This window comes from Urtica dioica, chromosome 10, assembly GCF_054948205.1.
Source record: "Urtica dioica subsp. dioica isolate 48M chromosome 10, U.dioica_male_clone48M_v1_H2, whole genome shotgun sequence".
NCBI lineage: Eukaryota > Viridiplantae > Streptophyta > Magnoliopsida > Rosales > Urticaceae > Urtica > Urtica dioica.
The window spans coordinates 25,965,001-25,987,103 of record NC_142765.1 but is presented as its reverse complement, the minus strand read 5'-3'; the positions used below and the strand labels follow the sequence as shown (position 1 = coordinate 25,987,103).

General features: G+C 37.3%; 2 protein-coding genes across 4 annotated transcripts; both read right to left on the bottom strand.

Annotated features, from left to right (window-relative positions):
* Positions 1-16,531: 16,531 nt before the first annotated feature.
* On the bottom strand, positions 16,532-19,390 carry LOC149384535 (ruvB-like protein 1). Of its 3 annotated transcripts, XM_089628698.1 has the most exons (9): positions 19,136-19,390; positions 18,822-19,010; positions 18,619-18,750; positions 18,372-18,521; positions 18,141-18,296; positions 17,894-18,052; positions 17,651-17,758; positions 16,827-17,573; positions 16,532-16,745 (listed from the first exon to the last, which is right to left on the bottom strand). In XM_089628698.1, exons 1-6 carry the CDS (start codon positions 19,223-19,225, stop codon positions 17,984-17,986), a joined length of 786 nt encoding a protein of 261 aa, XP_089484824.1. In that variant the 5' UTR covers positions 19,226-19,390; the 3' UTR covers positions 16,532-16,745; positions 16,827-17,573; positions 17,651-17,758; positions 17,894-17,983. The 3 variants fall into 3 exon arrangements, with proteins under 3 accessions (XP_089484824.1, XP_089484825.1, XP_089484826.1); XM_089628699.1 differs by lacking the exons at positions 17,651-17,758; positions 17,894-18,052 and having other exon boundaries at positions 16,827-17,087; XM_089628700.1 differs by lacking the exons at positions 16,532-16,745; positions 16,827-17,573; positions 17,651-17,758 and having other exon boundaries at positions 17,894-18,057.
* A 102-nt stretch (positions 19,391-19,492) lies between these two features.
* LOC149384534 (ruvB-like protein 1) lies at positions 19,493-20,851 on the bottom strand. Its single transcript, XM_089628054.1, has 6 exons — positions 20,615-20,851; positions 20,303-20,491; positions 20,101-20,232; positions 19,858-20,007; positions 19,627-19,782; positions 19,493-19,504 (listed from the first exon to the last, which is right to left on the bottom strand). The coding sequence occupies exons 1-6, from the start codon at positions 20,702-20,704 to the stop codon at positions 19,493-19,495; spliced, it is 729 nt and encodes a 242-aa protein (XP_089484180.1). The 5' UTR covers positions 20,705-20,851.
* Between the last annotated feature and the right edge of the window lie 1,252 nt (positions 20,852-22,103).

Genomic DNA, 22,103 nt, shown 5'->3' with positions numbered 1-22,103 from the left:
CTTGTTTGGACTCTTCCGAGACCGATCGGCCAAAGCAAACATCGGATTTGGTGAAGTTGATGGCTTGCCCCAAAACTGAAGAGTAGATGGAGAGACACCAGGCGACTTCTTCAGATGTGAGAGACACGGAGCTCGCCTCGCACGAACTTGACTCCCGAGATGAGGCCTCTTCTTTCTTTGTCCAAGAGGAGCCATGAAAGCCCCTCCGAACAAAATAGGAAGAGGAAAGGAGAGAGCGGGTCCCCTTGGCGGAGACCTCTCTCCGGCTTGATAAGTCCCCGGGGCGCCCCGTTGATGTTGACGGCAAACCGAACCGAGGTCACGCATCTCATGACCTTCTCGACCCAAACGCGATCAAAGCCCAAATTCAACATCACCGCTTCTAAGAAATCCAATTCCACTCGGTCGTAGGCTTTAGCCATATCGATCTTTAAGGCGGCGTAATTTCCGTTCCCAAATCGACCTCGCTTCATGGTATGGATCCCCTCAAAGCACACCATAACATTGTCGAAAATTTGGCGCCCCCCAACGAATGCCCGCTGATTTTCCGAGATCACCTTCTCCATGTGGCCCTTTAGACGAGATATGATGCATTTAGAAATCACTTTATAAGCAACGTTACAAAGGCTAATGGGACGAAATTCATTCACCATGGTAGGTTTATCAACTTTGGGGATCAAAGTGATAAGAGTATCGTTGAGCTCCGTGACCGGTTGTCCGTCGTTGAGAATACCCAACCACACCGCGGTCACGCGTTCCCCCACCACCTCCCAATTCTTTTGGTAGAAAAGAGCCGGAAAACCTTCCAAACCCGGGGCCTTTATAGGGTCCATAGAGAAAAGGGCCGTCTTCACCTCGTCCTCATCAAAGGGCCTTAGGAGGTCCCTATTAATCTCCGGCGTGACTCTTTCCTCCAAACCCGCAAGAACCTCCACGATACGAGTAGGGTCGGGCTTCGAAGAGCGGAAAATGTCCTCAAAGTAGGTGGAGATCACATCCTCAATACCCATTTCGTCGCCCCTCCACGAGCCGGACTCATCGAAAAGGCCCCGGATCTCATTCCTCTTCTTCCTCGTGGTAGCCTTGTGATAGAAAAGTTTCGAGTTTTTGTCCCCGCACTTCATCCAAGCCATCCGGCTCCTCTGTCGCCAATACACCTCGTCTTTCTCAATAAGGCAATTTAAGGATTAAAGTTGAACACTGAAAAATTTGCCTAAATAGAAAATTAAAACATGACAAAATGAGAAATTTAATTTTATATGTGAAGAGTTGTTCTCTTCTCTTTTGGTTGGTGGAGAATTCTATACGGTAAGGGAAGAGAATTTCAATTCCCTTACAAAAAGGGAAGAGAAATTCTCTTCTCTTATAAAAGAGAATTCATTCTCTTAAAAAAAACAAATAAAAAATATTTTTATTTAAATTTAATATTCATTAACGTTATTTTATTTGTAGTGTTTTTAGATGAAGGGTGTGTAATTGTTTCATGACATATAAGTGTGTTGTTTTATTTAATTGTGTGTTAATATATATATTTTTTTAAGGGAAACATGATCGGTATCACGTCATTTTATTAATAACCACTCGCTTGTGGCAGATGAATACGGTGGTTATACAAGTTATTAAAAAGCAAAAAAACAACATTTGAAAAGCAAAATTAAACAGAAATTACAAATAAAATACTAAAGGTTGGTAAGGTTTATGTCTGAGAATCGATTATCAAAGAGAAATTTTATTAATTGGACTCAATAATTGATTAAATATCAAGATTATACCTTAATTTTGAAAAATATATAAAAATGGACTTTTGATCCAAAATCGGACAAAAATACCCCTCTACCCATATACATTTCTCACTCTTCATTTTTATCATTTCAATCACACTCAAATCCACTCAAATCCTCTATACTTAAGCGGGTTTCAAAAGAATCATGGGTAAGATTAATAACTTAATCATTTTTACAAAGTTTATGATTGCATAAGATAAAATGTAGCAATAAAAATCGATCAGATCCGAAAACATAGTCCAAAATTCTGAGTTTTAACTTTTTTGTACGATTGTATACGATATGGTAGGATGAGATTTAACTTTTTTGTACGATGAAATTTATAAAAAAAAAATAAAAATTACGGTCTGTAGATGTTGTACGATACTGTAAGATTCTGTACGATGTTGTACGATACTGTACGATAGATAAACTAATTTTGCATAGTTTGACTTTTTTGCAATTTTTGTCATGGTTAACGGTACTTGGGAGAAGGAAGGAAACCAATGGATGTTCACCAATGCAGATACGCGTCCATTCGTAGTTTCGAATCATAATGGGGTAGTACACGAAAAACGTTCAACAACTTAAACCATCATACACTTTCAAATGGTGCCTGATTTTTAATATTATTTGCTTATTACATTTATGGTTACCTTAGTTTCTAAATTAATATACGTGTGATTGTCTTCTTAAAATAAAAAATAAAAAAAATGAAATAGTGTCTATCGATATGTTTATGGTTGAGCACGTGCTGTCAACTTGTCCATTTTCAATCACATGTATGGGTTTCTTCATCTTTTTTTTTTTAATCACAAAGATCATTTTTTTTAAGTTTACGAATTAATCTCTCTTATTTCTTTTATAATTTATCATAACCCAAAACATATTTCCAACAAGAGACATAATTTTTCTATATTTAAATTAAGCAAATCAACACAGATTAACTAAAAAAACAGTAGCTAATATCAATTCCAAGAAAATATAAATGTCAAATAATCTAATGAATTAGAAAGGTAAAATCAATTTCATGAAGTAAAATATTGTATCCATCTTTCAATATTATTTGTCTTTAGCTCATTTGGTTTTTCCAAAATTTGTAATTCTTGTTTTGATAAAACAAAAAATATCTTCTTAAAAAGTTTCAAACAATACAGATAAACAAGGGTATAGCAAATTGACCATTCTTAAACTTAGAATTGCAAATTAACCATTGTTTGAATATTTTTTGTTATGTACCATAGCCATCAGGACCAGAGGCTCCGATCAACAACCCATTTGGTCAGTTCGAAAGACGAGATCACTGATGAAAAGAAGGCTCAACACAAAAGGTTGCTGTGTCTGTGTCGTAGACAAAATGAGCTCAACCAAATGGACATCATGATCCATAATGTTGGATTTGTCTTTTCTTGAAAAAGTTTATTTATCATTCATGGTGTTGGATTTACGAAACATTAATTATGTAGCAATGTGAAACTACAAATTTGTCTATGGATCATTTTAAATTCATAACAATTTAGATAGTTGAGGTTATTTAAATATGCTAAATCAATTTTTCATATAAAAAGAAATTTAGATAGTTTAGACGGTGTGAAGAGGACTAGTGATATGTAGCCTGTTTGCTTTGTTTTGTTAATGGGCCCAAAGACGAGGCCCAAAGACGACTGCTGGGGGAGTTTAAGCGCCAAAATGATTTGCTAAGCGCCAAATAAAGGGAAATCAGAAAAAGGAAAGTAGGAATAGACAGAGAGAGAGAGAGGATTTGCGTGAGTGACTAGTCAGAAATCGGAAAACGGCAACCAAATGTTTTTGTACCGTTGGGAAAGAGTTTGATCAGTATATAAGTGTGTGTGAGAGAGAAACATAACTCATTTCCCTCGAGTTAGGGTTTCAAGGCTCTCTCTCTTCCGATCGTTCTGATAAAAAGCGCCGACGGACTAATCGAAGGTTATCTCTCTCTTCCGATCGTTCTGATAAAAGCGCCGACGGACTAATCGAAGGTTATCTCTCTCTCTCTCTCTCTCTCTCTCTAAATGGTTAGGGTTAATTTGAATGTTCAACTTGTTTATTGAAAAAAATAATCCTGAACTTGGTTAGGGTTTGAAGGCTTCTCACTCTACCGATCGTTCGAGTAAAAGCGCCGACGGGCTAATCGAAGGTCAGCTCTCTTTATCTCTCTTTCAAGATCGTTTCGGTTAAAGCGCCAACAAACAGCGTTGGTTAGGGTTAATTGTTTAACTTTTAATTCGGATGAGGCTGACCTAATCGGCAATCTTTTATCCAGTTTTTTTTTTGTTTGTTTCAAATTCAGATTTTCAGTTTCGTTTTCAAAAGAATTTTCCCAAATTTTGGTTGCTCGTTGAAATGGTTGTTCTTAGGTATACAGTTTTTTTTTGGTGGAATCTGATTCCCATTCCACTGTGTATTTTATGGCTGCCAGGACAACATGGAACCGGTATTTGGCAAAAGAAAAAAAATAACGATGGCTTTAAATTGAATTCTTGATCAAATTGCTTATGGTTTCTTCTTATTTTATTACTTTCTCATAGTTGTTTTTAATTTCTTGTTTTGACAAGGTGTATGGAGTGAAAATCCATGAACGTCGAGGACTTGCCGAGGCCGCGGTCGACAAGTTTTTCTCTCGGAAGAGGTACATGTTTTAATGTGAAATATCTGGTAGTTTCGTGGGTTTGGATAATTACTCCTTAATCCATGTTTAATAATCTCGATTCACTCGTTCGTTTAATTATTGGACAAAGACTTTAGTCAGATCAGAAACTGCATATCGTGCTCTTTGAAACTAGCAGGCTTTAATGATCAAGAATGTTAATCTTGTATTTGATTGATTATAATTTATGACAATTTAAAATCAAGAATGAACCGTAATCGAGTGTTGTAGTCTATACTGCTATAACTACACTTATTCTTATCTATGATTTTATTTTCTTCTCTTCAGCAATGGCACGAAGCCCACGCTCCTTTGTCGAGTGCCTTGCTGTTCCCCTGGTCCGTCGATGAGGCGAAGAAGAATTTCGAGATCAGATCGTGATCAAATGGTTCTCGCGGACGATCAAGACCCAACCTCTCTCGCTCAATCTCAAACTGACCTAGTTGTCAAATGAATGGAATCTCAAATCAGAAGGTATGCTTATTTCATCTAAACTGTTTGTTTTTCTCTTTACATGTTCATTAACAATCCTGTATGCATAATCTTAATACAAACTATCATATTTTCACCATATTTTCTCTTCCGCTAATATAATTAATTTCCCTTCCAGTTGCTTTACATGTTGCTCTGGGACATCGAACCCGTCACTGCCCTGTTTTGCATATGTTCCCCTCAGTTTTTCTGATCGACACACTAAGAAGACGGAGACGAAGAAGATTGTTTGCTTCTTCAACATGATCTTTTTCGGGTACATATTTTCCAGCCAAGCTTTTTATTTTCCATTAACAATCGTCTATGCATAATCTTAATACGAACTATCATATTTTCACCTTCGATCTCCTAGTTAGACACTTTCATGGATTACTAAAGGGATTAAACTTTCTTTTATTTTCAAGATCTATTATTTTTTACATATACAAAAAAATTATTGATTAACCTCTCCCATACTGTTTTTGCTGGTTCTGAAAAATTTGTCCGTAGGATTTTTTTTTTTTTGGGTAGAGGGGTTTAGGTTGTTGGGCCGGCCGAGTGTTTAGGCGTCTATTTTTCAGAATCTATCAAAGCTTTTGGGGGATGTTAATCAATATCTATTTCTTAAAAAAATTAAAATTCTAAAACTATATGTATTATATTTTTTTGGCTTAGAATTACATATATGCATTCCTTTATGTACTTTCTGTGAAAAAACTGATTAGGAACCTAGGTGCAGGTATACGATAGTTCACTTATTCTTAAGATTGTGCATTGATGTATTGTTACCGTACCAAAACTTATTGTTCAGCTATTATTTATTTGTCATCATATTACTATCTCACCCCTCAAATATGAACTACAATGGCTTGATCCCTTTCTCTCTCCTAAAAAGAAGAGAAAAGGGTATGTAGGCAGCTCAATTATGAGTGCAGCCATACTTTTTACTTTCAGATTCATGGAAGCACTAAAAAGATTTTTTCTTGGAGATAGAGATGATGATTGTGCTCCTCTTCATTTCAGGTAAAAAGATTGAGAAATTCCATTTATTTCATTTTTCTTGCTCTCTCGTTATTCTGTGTAACTAAAATGTGTCTGGATTCTACAAACAGGGCGTGCAGTGTAGGATGGAGCTTTTCATGCAATCGGCGACTTTAAATGTTTTTTCATCTTTTCTCTTATGGTGAGTAATAAGCCATCTCAATCTACAAAATGTTCAAATTTCTCATTTTTTTTAATAAAAAATTATCTTAATGCATCATCTTTTGCCTCTCCAGATTTAAAGAGAGAAAGAGATAGATCTCTGGTTTTAGCCTGTGAGAGTCAGCCTATGTCCTATAGTGCGTGATTATCAATCCTAATCCTATAAGAGTCTTTAAATCCTTCTTAGTTCTGATTTACTGTCTTCTTTTTTAAAGGTATGGAGGATAAGGCATATGGATCTGAGCTGTCAGCTATTGATGAAGTCATTTTCATCACTAACACGGTAAGAACTACTCAGTTGATTACTTCCCTTTCAAACTTATTGATAAATAGATCAAATCCAAGTGATGGCAGATTATTGACGGTTGTCTTTTTAATAGATATTTTTTTTATGGGTTATTCTCCTATTCTCATTGTTGTACTCGTGTTATGCCCCAATTCTTTATTCAGTAAGGACAATTTGCCAGCACGAGACGCTCGATCCTCAACTCCTTCGTCGAGCTCTTTGCTTTTACAGTGAGTTCAATCGTACTCTTTTTAGTCTTCATGATAGCAATAGTGCATGAGTTTTAGCCATAAAAGCTCTGATTTCCTTTTCTCAGGTACTTACGGTGCTGGCCGTGGCTGGAGTTTATCTGACCGAGGTGATGTTCAAGAAAGCTCTAATGTGGCGATGAGCCAACCGAGGACCATTGAAGAAGGTACTCTAATTTCTCTGTCCCTAACGCCGCTTCACAAGTAGTCTAGGATTCTCAACTTTGACCTCCTTAGTTAAATTCCTACATTAATTACAAAAGGGAAAACAACTTTCATATTAATTCTGGTTTTTTATATATATATATATAAATGATTGGTTATTCTCCCCTTAGCTCTTTTGACTGGCTCCAATTTTTTTTTTTTTTAAAAGTGCCGGCCGGCCCCAAATATTTGGTTGTCAGTCAAAAGTTGGGGGAGCATAAGCATCTATAATTTCAAATAAAACTATATATGTATTATTTTATTTTTTTGCTAGAAATTTATGTATTGTTATATTGCCTAACATAATTTCTACCGAAGAATTTAATTTTTGAGATTGCAGTTGAGAGTATTGATTAAGATCGTATACTGTTTATTGTTTCGGTAATAGAATTCTAACAGATTTTACTTGTTTTTTCTTGTCGATATATGAACTACAAGGGCTTGATCCCTCTCTCTCTCTCTCCCCTAAAAAGAGAGAGAAAGGGTATGTAGGCAGCTCAGTCTTGACTTGAGTGCAGCCACCCAATTTCATTCTTTACTTGCAGACACAAAAGACGGACTACATGGCATAGAAGCGCCACGCGTACCTGTTGTGGTAAAGATTAAGGTAATATTCAGAGCTTAGGTTATACGGCAATGACACACAATAAGTAGTTTTCTTACATACATTTTGCATTCAGATCTGTGACATGGTGATTGTTGCTCGGCCTTTGAATCTTACCCAAGTCATTCCAGATTTCTCTTTGAAGATCGTTTTGACTTCTCAACTTCTAACTCCGGTAAGGCAGACCTAATCGCCACTCTTTTTATCCAGTTTTTTTGTTTTAAATTCCGATTTTTTTCAGTTTCGTTTTCAAAACAATTTCCCCAAATTTTGGTTACTCGTTCAAATGGTTTTTCTTAGGTATACAGTTTTTTTTTTTTGTGTGGAATCTGATTCCCATTTCACTATGTATTTTAAGGCTGCCAGGACAACGTGGAACCAGTATTTGGAAAAAAAGTAAAAAAAATGATGGCTTAAAATTGATTTCTTAATTCAAGTGCTTCTTATTTTTCTTATTTTTACTATTTTCTCACCGCTGATACCAATTCTCCTGGTTTGACGAGGTGCATGAAGTGAAATCTTGACTATGCCAACCACCTAAAAGAAACAGCAGATCCAGAAGGTATGCTTATTTCCACCTAAACTGTTTGTTTATCTTTCCATAATACATCTTCATAAACAATCGTTTTTTTTTTTCTGACCACTAATATAAAAACGAACCCGTCACTGCCCTGTTTTGCATGTCTCTGATCGACACACTAAGAAGACAAAGACGAAGAATTGTTTGCTTCTTCAACATGATCTTTTTCGGGTACATATTTTCCAGCCAAGCTTTTTATTTTCCATGAACAATCGTCTATGCATAATTTTAATACGAACTATCATATTTTCACCTTCGATCTCCTAGTTAGACACTTTCATGGATTACTAAAGGGATTAAACTTTCTTTTATTTTCAAGATCTATTATTTTTTACATATACAAAAAAATTATTGATTAACCTCTCCCATACTGTTTTTGCTGGTTCTGAAAAATTTGTCCGTAGGATTTTTTTTTTTTTTTGGTAGAGGGGTTTAGGTTGTTGGGCCGGCCGAGTGTTTAGGCGTCTATTTTTCAGAATCTATCAAAGCTTTTGGGGGATGTTAATCAATATCTATTTCTTAAAAAAATTAAAATTCTAAAACTATATGTATTATATTTTTTTGGCTTAGAATTACATATATGCATTCCTTTATGTACTTTCTGTGAAAAAGCTGATTAGGAACCTAGGTGCAGGTATACGATAGTTCACTTATTCTTAAGATTGTGCATTGATGTATTGTTACCGTACCAAAACTTATTGTTCAGCTATTATTTATTTGTCATCATATTACTATCTCACCCCTCAAATATGAACTACAATGGCTTGATCCCTTTCTCTCTCCTAAAAAGAAGAGAAAAGGGTATGTAGGCAGCTCAATTATGAGTGCAGCCATACTTTTTACTTTCAGATTCATGGAAGCACTAAAAAGATTTTTTCTTGGAGATAGAGATGATGATTGTGCTCCTCTTCATTTCAGGTAAAAAGATTGAGAAATTCCATTTATTTCATTTTTCTTGCTCTCTAGTTATTCTGTGTAACTAAAATGTGTCTGGATTCTACAAACAGGGCGTGCAGTGTAGGATGGAGCTTTTCATGCAATCGGCGACTTTAAATGTTTTTTCATCTTTTCTCTTATGGTGAGTAATAAGCCATCTCAATCTACAAAATGTTCAAATTTCTCATTTTTTTTAATAAAAAATTATCTTAATGCATCATCTTTTGCCTCTCCAGATTTAAAGAGAGAAAGAGATAGATCTCTGGTTTTAGCCTGTGAGAGTCAGCCTATGTCCTATAGTGCGTGATTATCAATCCTAATCCTATAAGAGTCTTTAAATCCTTCTTAGTTCTGATTTACTGTCTTCTTTTTTAAAGGTATGGAGGATAAGGCATATGGATCTGAGCTGTCAGCTATTGATGAAGTCATTTTCATCACTAACACGGTAAGAACTACTCAGTTGATTACTTCCCTTTCAAACTTATTGATAAATAGATCAAATCCAAGTGATGGCAGATTATTGACGGTTGTCTTTTTAATAGATATTTTTTTTATGGGCTATTCTCCTATTCTCATTGTTGTACTCGTGTTATGCCCCCAATTCTTTATTCAGTAAGGACAATTTGCCAGCACGAGACGCTCGATCCTCAACTCCTTCGTCGAGCTCTTTGCTTTTACAGTGAGTTCAATCGTACTCTTTTTAGTCTTCATGACAGCAATAGTGCATGAGTTTTAGTCATAAAAGCTATTTACTCTGATTTCCTTGTCTCAGGTACTTATGGTGCTGGCCGTGGCTGGAGTTTATCTGACCGAGGCGACGTTCAAGAAAGCTTTAATGTGGCGATGAGCCAACCGAGGACCATTGAAGAAGGTACTCTAATTTCTCTGTCCCTATCGCCGCTTCACAAGTAGTTTAGGATTCTCAACTTTGACCTCCTTAGTTAAATTCCTACATTAATTACAAAAGGGAAAACAACTTTCATATTAATTCTGGTTTTTTTTTTTATATATATATATATAAATGATTGGTTATTCTCCCCTTAGCTCTTTTGACTGGCTCCAAATTTTTTTTTTTTAAAAAGTGCCGGCCGGCCCCAAATATTCGGTTGTCAGTCAAAAGTTGGGGGAGCATAAGCATCTATAATTTCAAATAAAACTATATATATATTATTTTGTTTTTTTTGCTAGAAATTTATGTATTGTTATATTGCCTAACATATTTTCTACAGAAGAATTTAATTTTTGAGATTGCGGTTGAGGGTATTGATTAAAATCGTATACTGTTTATTGTTTCGATAATAGAATTCTAACAGATTAAGATTGTCATTGCCCTGTTTTGCATATGTCCACCTCCGTTTTTCTGATCGACACACTAAGAAGACAAAGACGAAGACGAAGAAGATTGTTTGCTTCTTCAACATGATCTTTTTCGGGTACATATTTTCCAGCCAAGCTTTTTATTTTCCATTAACAATCGTCTATGCATAATCTTAATACGAACTATCATATTTTCACCTTCGATCTCCTAGTTAGACACTTTCATGGATTACTAAAGGGATTAAACTTTCTTTTATTTTCAAGATCTATTATTTTTTACATATACAAAAAAATTATTGATTAACCTCTCCCATACTGTTTTTGCTGGTTCTGAAAAATTTGTCCGTAGGATTTTTTTTTTTTTTTTTGGGTAGAGGGGTTTAGGTTGTTAGGCCGGCCGAGTGTTTAGGCGTCTATTTTTCAGAATCTATCAAAGCTTTTGGGGGATGTTAATCAATATCTATTTCTTAAAAAAAAAAAAACTTTTAAAACTATTATGTATTATATTTTTTTGGCTTAGAATTACATATATGCATTCCTTTATGTACTTTCTGTGAAAAATGCTGATTAGGAGCTTAGGTGCAGGTATACGGTAGTTCACTTATTATTAAGATTGTGCATTGACGTATTGTTACCGTACATATACTTAGTGTTCAGCTATTAATTATGTTACATCATATTACTATCTCACCCCTCAAATATGAACTACAAAGGCTTGATCCCTTTCTCTCTCCTAAAAAGAAGAGAAAAGGGTATGTAGGCAGCTCAATTATGAGTGCAGCCATACTTTTTACTTTCAGATTCATGGAAGCACTAAAAAGATTTTTTCTTGGAGATAGAGATGATGATTGTGCTCCTCTTCATTTCAGGTAAAAAGATTGAGAAATTCCAATTATTTCAGTTTTCTTGCTCTCTGGTTATTCTGTGTAACTAAAATGTGTCTGGATTCTACAAACAGGGCGTGCAGTGTAGGATTCTACAAAATGTTCAAATTTCACATTTTTTTAAAATAAAAAATCAACTTAATGCATCATTTTTTTATGGGTTATTCTCCTATTCTCATTGTTGTACTCGTGTTATGCCCCAATTCTTTATTCAGTAAGGACAATTTGCCAGCATGAGACGCTTGATCCTCAACTCCTTCGTCGAGCTCTTTGCTTTTACAGTGAGTTCAATCGTACTCTTTTTAGTCTTCATGATAGCAATAGTGCATGGGTTTTAGCCATAAAAGCTATTTATTCTGATTTCCTTGTCTCAGGTACTTATGGTGGTGGCCGTGGCTGGAGTTTATCTGACCGAGGCGAGGTTCAAGAAAGCTCTAATGTGGCGATGAGCCAACCGAGGACCATTGAAGAAGGTACTCTAATTTCTCTGTCCCTAACGCCGCTTCACAAGTAGTCTAGGATTCTCAACTTTGAACTCCTTAGTTAAATTCCTACATTAATTACAAAAGGGAAAACAACTTTCATATTAATTCTGGTTTATATATATATATATATATATATATATATATATATATATATATATATATATATATATATAAATGATTGGTTATTCTCCCCTTAGCTCTTTTGACTGGCTCCAATTTTTTTTTTTTAAAAGTGCCGGCCGGCCCCAAATATTTGGTTGTCAGTCAAAAGTTGGGGGAGCATAAGTATCTATAATTTCAAATAAAACTATATATGTATTAATTTTTTTTTTGCTAGAAGTTTATGTATTGTTATATTGCCTAACATAATTTCTACCGAAGAATTTAATTTTTGAGATTGCAGTTGAGAGTATTGATTAAGATCGTATACTGTTTATTGTTTCGGTAATAGAATTCTAGCAGATTTTACTTGTTTTTTCTTGTCGATATATGAACTACAAGGGCTTGATCCCTCTCTCTCTCTCTCTCTCTCTCTCCGAAAAAGAGAGAGAAAGGGTATGTAGGCAGCTCAGTCTTGACTTGAGTGCAGCCACCCAATTTCATTCTTTACTTGCAGACACAAAAGATAGACTACATGGCATAGAAGCTCCGTCAGCCATTGCAGAGACAAGCTTCTACGATTGCAAACACTTAACTCACAATGCTTGAAAAACAAGGTACCAAAAAAAGCTCCCATCTAGGTTTTGTTTGTTGATTATTTTGTCGAAATGAAATATTGTTTGCTTAGGTGATTCGGAACCCGGCCTTTGATGTTCAGAGATACGGTTTGAAGCCGACAAGGAATGGGCTTAATCAGACGAAGAAGATTGTTTGCTTCGTCAACATGATCTCTTTCAGGTACATATTTTTAATCCATTTATGAATTTTTTTTTCCCATTAACAATCGTCTATGCATAATCTTAATACGAACTATCATATTTTCACCTTCGATCTCCTAGTTAGATACTTTCATGGATTACTAAAGGGATTAAACTTTCATTTATTTTTTCAAGGTCTATTATTTTTTAAATATACAAAAAAATTATTGATTAACCTCTCCCAAAATGTTTTGGCTGGTTCTGAAAAATTTGTCGTAGGACTTTTTTTTATTTTTTATTTTTGGGTAGAGGGGTTTAGGTTGTTGGGCCGGCCGAGTGTTTAGGCGTCTATTTTTCAGAATCTATCAAAGCTTTTGGGGGATGTTAATCAATATCTATTTCTTAAAAAAAAAAACTTTTAAAACTATATGTATTATATTTTTTTGGCTTAGAATTACATATATGCATTCCTTTATGTATTTTCTGTGAAAAAAGCTGATTAGGAACCTAGGTGCAGGTATACGATAGTTCACTCATTATTAAGATTGTGCATTGATGTATTGTTACCGTACCGAAACTTATTATTCAGCTATTAATTATTTGTCATCATATTACTATCTGACCCCTCAAATATGAACTACAATGGCTTGATCCCTTTCTCTCTCCTAAAAAGAAGAGAAAAGGGTATGTAGGCAGCTCAATTATGAGTGCAGCCATATTTTTTTACTTTCAGATTCATGGAAGCACTAAAAAGATTGTTTCTTGGAGATAGAGATGATGATTGTTCTCCTCTTCATTTCAGGTAAAAAGATTGAGAAATTCCGTTTATTTCATTTTTCTTGCTCTCTGGTTATTCCATTTTATAAACTGTGTCGCATTTATTTTATTTTTATGTTTTTGCAGGTCACCCAAATGTTTTTACTCTGAACTACTTAGTGGCTTGATCAATTGGTGTATCAATTGTTTATTTGTCTGTTTTCATAATTTTGTTAGAATAGAAAATTATAAGTAAATGCGTTATTCATGTAAATTATTCGTTTTTTTTTTTCTTTTTTTGCTCTGAATGTAAATTAGTCATTTGTTTCCGAATATTATGGGATCTATATATTTTGGATTCCTTTCAGCGAGACAACGTTCTGAGCAACAAAACTTGAGCCATGCGAAATCAGACCTTTTTTTAATTTACTATTCATTATTTAATTAAAAGAAAAGTAGGGAGAAGATAAATAATCAGAAATGCTACAGTTTTCATTCTTCTTTTTTTTTTCCCTTCCTCAGAAATATTACAATTCTAGTGTAATGTATATTTGAGTTTTGATTGAGCTGCCTACTTACCCTTTCCGGGATTTTAAACAAATGTGTGGTCACTTTATTTTAATATAAGCCACCACAACTTTGGTTAACACACAAAAACAGTTGTAGTAAAAATGACCATAGGGTTCTTTCTAACCAATAAATTGTTTATTTAGGTAGGTAGATAATTTTTCTTAGATTTTTGTAGCTATTGTGAGTTTACTTTGTGTATCTAAATATAGAGTCTAAGTCTTGTATTCTCTGCTTAGCCCGAGGGGTTTGAAGCTTTTTAGTCCATTTTTGAGCTTGTGTATCAAGGCCTTGGTGTCTCGGTTTTGCTTTGCTGGTGGGCTCGCGTGCTAGATAGGCCTACGATCCTGGGCTTTGCATTTTCGTTTCACTTTTTTTTTTTTTTTTTTTTACTTTTTAGAGAGATTTAGAAGAATGAGAGAGTTTGAGAGTGATTTGTGAAAAAAGATGTGAGAAATAAGGGTTTATTTATAGAGAAAAAAATGAGGGGGTTAAAACACAATTTTTTTTTAATTTTTGGAGGTCCAACGTCCAAAAAAGGTTAATTTTTGGGCTCCAACGATCAAAAAATTTGAGCCATTAGATCTCCAACGGTCAACAATCCAATAGCTCGATTAAAAAAAAAAAATCAACCGTTGGAATAAAAGAGAAGAGGGAGAAGAAAATATTTTTTTGACTTCTCTTCTCTTTATTGCAAGGAGAAGATAATTTTATTTCCTCATTTAAGGAGATAAGAAATTTCTCTTCCCTAAAAGTAAAGAGATGGAAAGAGAATTCCTCATTAATTCTATTCTCCTTGTCCACGTTTACCTTGGTCCAAGACTTCGCCCACGGAAAAAAGTCCAACATATTGGATACAATTGAGCCAAACCCATCACAAAAAGAGAAATTACCGCAATTTGTTGACATGTATAAATTAACAAATGATAACACTGAAAAAATTTATTGATTGGTAGAGATAAATGTCAACAATCGACATAAATGGTTGACATAGATGACATGAATTGTTGACATATTTATCAGCAAATAATATAATTTGTTGATATTGTTTTCATCAAATCCATACCGTTTTCAGTTGTATGTCAAGTCAACAAATCTTTAACGCCAAACTCAAAGATGAAAACCATTTCAAAGAGTAAAACAAAAACACAACCCAACATAGAAACGGGAATAAATCAATTTTTAACACCAAATATTTTTTATAAAAAAAAAAAACCACCTAACAGACTTTTTTGAATGTGGTGTAACATTATTATTCAGACACATTATTTACTCATGTTGAGAGGTCACAAAGTTCTAAACAGAGAATTAAGAAATTAAAAAACAAAAACATGAAGAAGAAAAACCCACTCTCATAAAATCAATAACGGTTGTAATTCATCTCACACATATACATAGATAAATAAAGCTGGCAGAGGCATTTTATCAAACAGGTGTGAAACTTTATGGATGTCTCAATACGAAACTTTATGGATGTCTCAATACGAAACTTTATATAGTTAGATTATAATTTCAATTGAGGATAGTCGTGCTATTTCAGATTGTTTATTCTTATTTTAATGTGAACAAGTTATTTAAGTTGTAATTTCGTTATAAGCTATTTAGGCGCATTGGATTTCATAAAGAAAAATTTAATATAAAAGGATCAAGAGACTACAAAATCAATAATTTATCATTATTTTGTTCAGAAAAAAATAGTAAAATGACATAAGTGTCGCTTGTATAATAATTCACTATATATTTTTTATAAAGAAAAATAATGTGGTACTACGTGAGAATTAAAAAAAAAATTATATAAATATTGTCGAAACTCGAAATTATCACACAACAGTTGTAGGCAAAAACGATGGTACTATTTGTCATGCATCATCAACAGTATTTGTGATTAATACAACTTAAGTCCATAATTTAGTGCCTTAAAAAAAAATCCATAATTTGTAGGCAACATATTAATTAATATATCATGTGCTAATGACGATGATTGTAAATGAAATCCGGCTTAAATTGATACTAGAAGTCTCGAACACGTGTGGAACACGAGGCTTAGCATGGTATAATAGTAACGAGTAATAGCCTATACTGATCTAATTTTGCTAATACTTAATAACTAAACATATTGTTATAATAACATAACTATATATCCAACCTCTCAATACTTTCAACCCACATCTCTTCTTCTATATCCTTTCCTTTGCGACTATAATATATATAGTTAGTAGTTCTGATCAGATGTTACCAAACTCATTGTGGCTCAGTTCTCAATCTCTCCAGTTCCTGCTAAAACACCAACATAGAGTTATAATAATGGAGGACATGAGAGGAGTGACAATGTGATGAATATTACCTGGACTGGACACAATCTGTTTGCCTTTACTTGCCTTCTTTACCAGTCCCCACAAGAAGTTGTTCACTGAAATCAAAACCACAACAATCACACAGTGACTGTGAAGATAGTGACAGAGAAAAAAAAAAAAAAAAAAAAAAAAAAAAAAACTCACTCTCTCTGTCCGCTTTGAGCTGCTTGGACGTGAAGATAGTCAGCTCGTATTCGTCCACGCGACACGCCACGACCGACTCTTCGATCTCCATCCGCTCGAACAGCTTGTCGTATCTCGATCTACAACCCGATCGATCAAACACATATCTCACTCACGAAACGATTGCGAAATTCACAAGTGGGAAAACGAGACGTACGTGTCGGAGGCGTTATCGGACGGGAAGAAGTACAGCCCGACGTGGTCGAGACACAGGTCACCCAAATACTTGGCCCGAGGAATCATCTTCACTTGCAGAATCGGAGGAAGTTTTTGTAAGACTCGATACACTTGACGATGGACTTGGGTCGGAGTTTGAGCCTGGAAGCTCTCGATGATGATCTCCGATCGAGAACTAGCATCGACAACGCTTATACCACCCCTGTAAGAGAAAGAAGCTATGGTAACATTGAGAAAAAAAAAAAAAAAAAAACGAGCACGTGTGAGCGAAGAGAAAAGTTACCGACTTCCAAGTTCCGTCCGAAGAAGGAAGATATGCGCCGTAAAAACTGTGCAAATCTTCTAACCGTGCACCCAAACGATCATCTGACGAAATTTCATTTGGGAGAGCTGTATTATCACCCGGAGTACTGACATTAAGTGGTATCTGTGGGCTCGAAGCTTTGACCGTCTGACTCGACGTGTCAACTGTTTTACTACTCGGAGTCGGAGTGACGTGGAGTGGCCAAGCGTTTGTTTACATTCTGAACGGTAATATGATCCTCTACTCCGCGATAATAAAAGGGAAAAAAACGACAGGAAAACGAGAAACGACAGATGATTAAAAAACGACATGAAAACGAGAAACGACAGAAGATTAAAAAACGACATGAAAACGAGAAACGACAGAAGATTAAAAAACGACAGGAAAACGAGAAACGACAGAAGATTAAAAAACGACATGAAAACGAGAAGCGACAGAACATTAAAAACGCCAGGAAAACGAGAAACGACGGAAGATTAAAAAACGACAGGAAAACGAGAAACGACAGGAAAATAAGAAACGACAGGACAACGAGAAACGACTGAAGATGAAGTTGTTAGGAACTAGGAAGAGAGACGTTTCGTGGGTGACGTGGCCAAAGCAGGCGGCGATCTGGAGATCCGACGTGGGCGAAGTTTGAGAAGGCGGCGAGGAAGGTCTGTGAGAGAAGTTTTTCACTCGATGCTTTGTTTACATTCTGACTCGATGTGCCAAGCGTTTCGTTCCCTGAGAATGAGATGATCAAAAACACAGAAGCAATGTTAAATGCAGAGCAGTCTATGTCACCAAATCAATTAGATCACCTGGACGAATAGGAACGAGCGAGACATTAGCCTCGGAAGATCTTGGAGCACTGTAGATATCCGCTATAGCCTTCTCGCGAACAGGCGATCTAAATACAGACGTTGGCACTGAAGTAGAGATCAATTCAGAGACTCGTATAGCATGTAATCAATTACATTGTACATTTAAATACAAAATCAGAATTCCGGTTTTTATTGGTTTGCAAATCGTGTTTTGTTTTTGTTTTCCAACGCAGTTTATACCTTTAGCGAACTCGCGTGTCTAGGCAGAGAAGCGGTTGGTTTTCGCAGCCGGTCGGGGAAGAAGATCTTCCGGCTGAAACTCGAGTGCCTCTATCTCTTGGGAGACGCTGACGTGGCGCTCCCCGAGGCGAGCCTTATGACCTCATCGTGACCGATGAACTTCACTTTTCGGGTCGACAAGCAAAGAAATCATGCCAAAGCTTAAGAAGCATTGATAACAAACACAAAGTGTAAAATAAAAACAAACCTGGACTATTTCTTTCTTTTTGTGAACCTCCCCTTTTGGAAGCGGAACATATTCTTCGGCTTCGAGGTCGAATTCGGTAGCAAAAGCATCACACCTACCAACCCGCTTCACAGCCCCGCTATTCGCTTCGATATATATCACATCCCCAACCGCTACCTTCAGATTTTATACAAAAAAAGCCATACTCAGTAACAGCAACGCAATACGTGCAAAGCAAGATAAACGAACCACCTTTTCCTTAATCAAGGCGTCGTAAATAGTTGGATCGAGTTTGAGTTGCTTCGTCCCCTTGACGGTTTTTAGTCCGATGATGACATGGCTAATGCTCTTTCCATAGCCACCTGTTACACTCTCTGTTTCTTCGGGTGAGAGTTCAGTAACCTGAAGACCCAAAAAAAAAAAAAAAAGGCTTTGAATCATCATTTTTGTTTAGAAGTGAAAACGGGAACACTGTTAGCGAGAAGAACGGAAAACTTGCCTCTCCTTCGTAGACCTCTTTATTCTCCTTGATACGGAGCCCGATAGCTCGGCGAAAATTCTCCATCAGAACCTCGGTTTTCTTCACTTCCGAGGAGTAGACCTCTGAGCCAACCATGGGGCAAAATGGGACCTGAACACATAAACCAGTCAGAGACATAAATACTCTTACCCTAAACGCTGTATGAGATTGACAGAGTGTACCTTTGTGCCGAGCTCGTGAGAGATACCGAGGGCAAGGGCGGTTTTTCCGGTGCCTGGAGGTCCGGCCATTAGAAGGGCTCGGCCAGCCATTTTCTTCTGCCGAATCATGTCCACGACCAGACCGCAAGCTTCTCGGGCCTCCGATTGACCCACGAACCCAGCTGCCCAAGGCACTGCTCTTCCATTCGCCTGAAAATGGTTCGAACCGGTGTCTTTACCTATTTCGTTCTCTTCTCATTTCGTGTAGTTGAATGGAAACAGAGAGTGAACCTTAAACCCTAGAGAGAGAGAGAGAGAGATGGTTTATCATTTACCTCGAGGCCAAGGCCTTTGATGTGCGTGTGAGTGGCTACGCGCTGCTTCTTGGTGGTCGATTGAACTTCCTCTATCTTCATCTTCTCCATTGACGCTCTCTCTCTCTCTCTCTCTCTCTCTCTCTCTATCTCTCTATCTCTCTCTCTCTCTACTGTTTTACGGCGGTCGCAGCTGAGAGAGAAAGGGAGGCGGGGAAGAAGGGCAAGCGAATTGATGAGAGTAATAAAAAGTCTATTTCAAAAAGTAAATCATTTCTTTTTAGATTATATAGTACAAAGAAAAGGATTAAAGTTATAAAAATAAAAATTAATTGGAGGATTAAAGTTTTTTTTTTTTTTGAGTAAAATAATTGATAGTCACGCCACATACTGTAACATGGGTATCATTTTTAGTACAATTGATAAATAAAAACTGGATCGACAAGCAAAGAAATCATGCCAAAGCTTAAGAAGCATTGATAACAAACACAAAGTGTAAAATAAAAACAAACCTGGACTATTTCTTTCTTTTTGTGAACCTCCCCTTTTGGAAGCGGAACATATTCTTCGGCTTCGAGGTCGAATTCGGTAGCAAAAGCATCACACCTACCAACCCGCTTCACAGCCCCGCTATTTGCTTCGATATATATCACATCCCCAACTGCTACCTTCAGGTTTTATGCAAAAAAAGCCATACTCAGTAACAGCAACGCAATACGTGCAAAGCAAGATCAACGAACCACCTTTTCCTTAATCAAGGCGTCGTAAATAGTTGGGTCGAGTTTGAGTTGCTTGGTCCCTTTGACGGTTTTTAGCCCGATGATGACATGGCTAATGCTCTTTCCATAGCCACCTGTTACACTCTCTGTTTCTTCGGGTGAGAGTTCAGTAACCTGAAGACCAAAAAAAAAAAAAAGGCTTTGAATCATCATTTTTGTTTAGAAGTGAAACGGAAACACTGTGAGCGAGAAGAATGGAAAACTTGCCTCTCCTTCGTAGACCTCTTTATTCTCCTTGATACGGAGCCCGATAGCTCGGCGGAAATTCTCCATTAGAACCTCGGTTTTCTTCACTTCCGAGGAGTAGACCTCTGAGCCAACCATGGGGCAAAATGGGACCTGAACACATAAACCAGTCAGAGACATAAACACTCTTAACCCTAAATGCTGTATGAGATTGACAGAGTACCTTTGTGCCAAGCTCGTGAGAGATACCGAGGGCAAGAGCGGTTTTTCCGGTGCCTGGAGGTCCGGCCATTAGAAGGGCTCGGCCAGCCATTTTCTTCTGCCGAATCATGTCCACGACCAGACCGCAAGCTTCTCGGGCCTCCGATTGACCCACGAACCCAGCTGCCCAAGGCACTGCTCTTCCATTCGCCTGAAAATGGTTCGAACCGGTGTCTTTACCTATTTCGTTCTCTTCTCATTTCGTGTAGTTGAATGGAAACAGAGAGTAAACCCTAAACCCTAGAGAGAGAGAGAGAGATGGTTTATCAGTTACCTCAAGGCCAAGGCCTTTGATATGCGTGTGAGTGGCTACGCGCTGCTTCTTGGTGGTCGATTGAACTTCCTCTATCTTCATCTTCTCCATTGACTCTCTCTCTCTCTCTGTCTCTCTCTGTCTCTCTCTCTCTCCTGTTTTACGGCGGTCGCAGCTGAGAGAGAAAGGGAGGCGGGGAAGAAGGGCAAGCGAATTGATGGGAGTAATAAAAAGTCTATTTCAAAAAGTAAATCATTTCTTTTTAGATTATATAGTACAAAGAAAAGGATTAAAGTTATAAAAATAAAAATTAATTGGAGGATTAAAGTTTTTTTTTTTTTTGAGTAAACGTGGCCGCTACCACGGCGTAATTCATTAGCAAGCCTCACTTATGGCGGAGGAATACCGTGGTTACAATGTGAAATATCATTGAGAACCTCGTTCATCGTGCATGGCGGGGTAGTGCCAAGCTCAATAAGAGAAAAAAGGGACTTACAAGCCTTGATGTCCCCAAGGATAGTGCCAAGCTCCGTAGTCGGGGTAGCGGCTCTCTTCACGGCTTGAACTACTTCAAGACAATCTGATTGCACCACCACTCGGTCGTACCCAAGCTCCGCCGCCAACCGAAGGCCTCCCCGCATCGCAAAAGCCTCCGCAAGAACCGGAGAGAAACCGACGTTCTTCACCAAGATCCTCCGCGGGAGTCAATGGCCGCATCAATACAAACATTCACCATACTTGGTCCCGGGGGCTGCCATTCCGACGCCGGTGGCACACGGCTCTCGCGGGGCAGCGGCCTAGGGGGGTTAGCTCTCCGGTAAGCATCAAGAAAACCCCCGGTCCATTCCACAAGTTCCTCCGAAGTCCACTTATCCTTTCCCGTTGAGACGTTGTTCCTATGATTCCAAATTTCCCAAACTAAGACAAGAAACAACTCCAAATTACTAACCTCAAAGGACTCCAGGGTGGATACGAAGAAAGAGGTAATGTCATCTCCTCGCCTCCACTATTCCCCCACCAATACTTTGCGATGACCTTGTGAATGTTTCCGATGAGAGTCTTCGGGAGGCGGAAGCAACTCGCAACGTACCCAGGGATGGCTTGGAGGACCGCCTTAATAAGCACCTCACGGCCTGTTTGACTAAACCAAATCCCCCTCCAATAATTTCTTTTTTTCCAACACCCGATCACGAGCAAAGGCAAACAACTCGCAAGTACGGAGGCCGGTGAAGGTGGGCAGCCCTAAGTACTTCTTGTGGCAATGTGTGATGGGCACTCCAAGGCTAGCTGCGACCGCTTGTTTGGACTCGTCCGAGACCGATCGGCCAAAGCAAACATCGGATTTGGTGAAGTTGACGGCTTGCCCCAAAACCGAAGAGTAGATGGAGAGACACCGAGCGACTTCTTCAGATGTGAGAGACACGGAGCTCGCCTCGCCCGAACTTGACTCCCGAGATGAGGCCCCTTCTTTCTTTGTCCAAGCTGAGCCATGAAAGCCCCTCCGAACAAA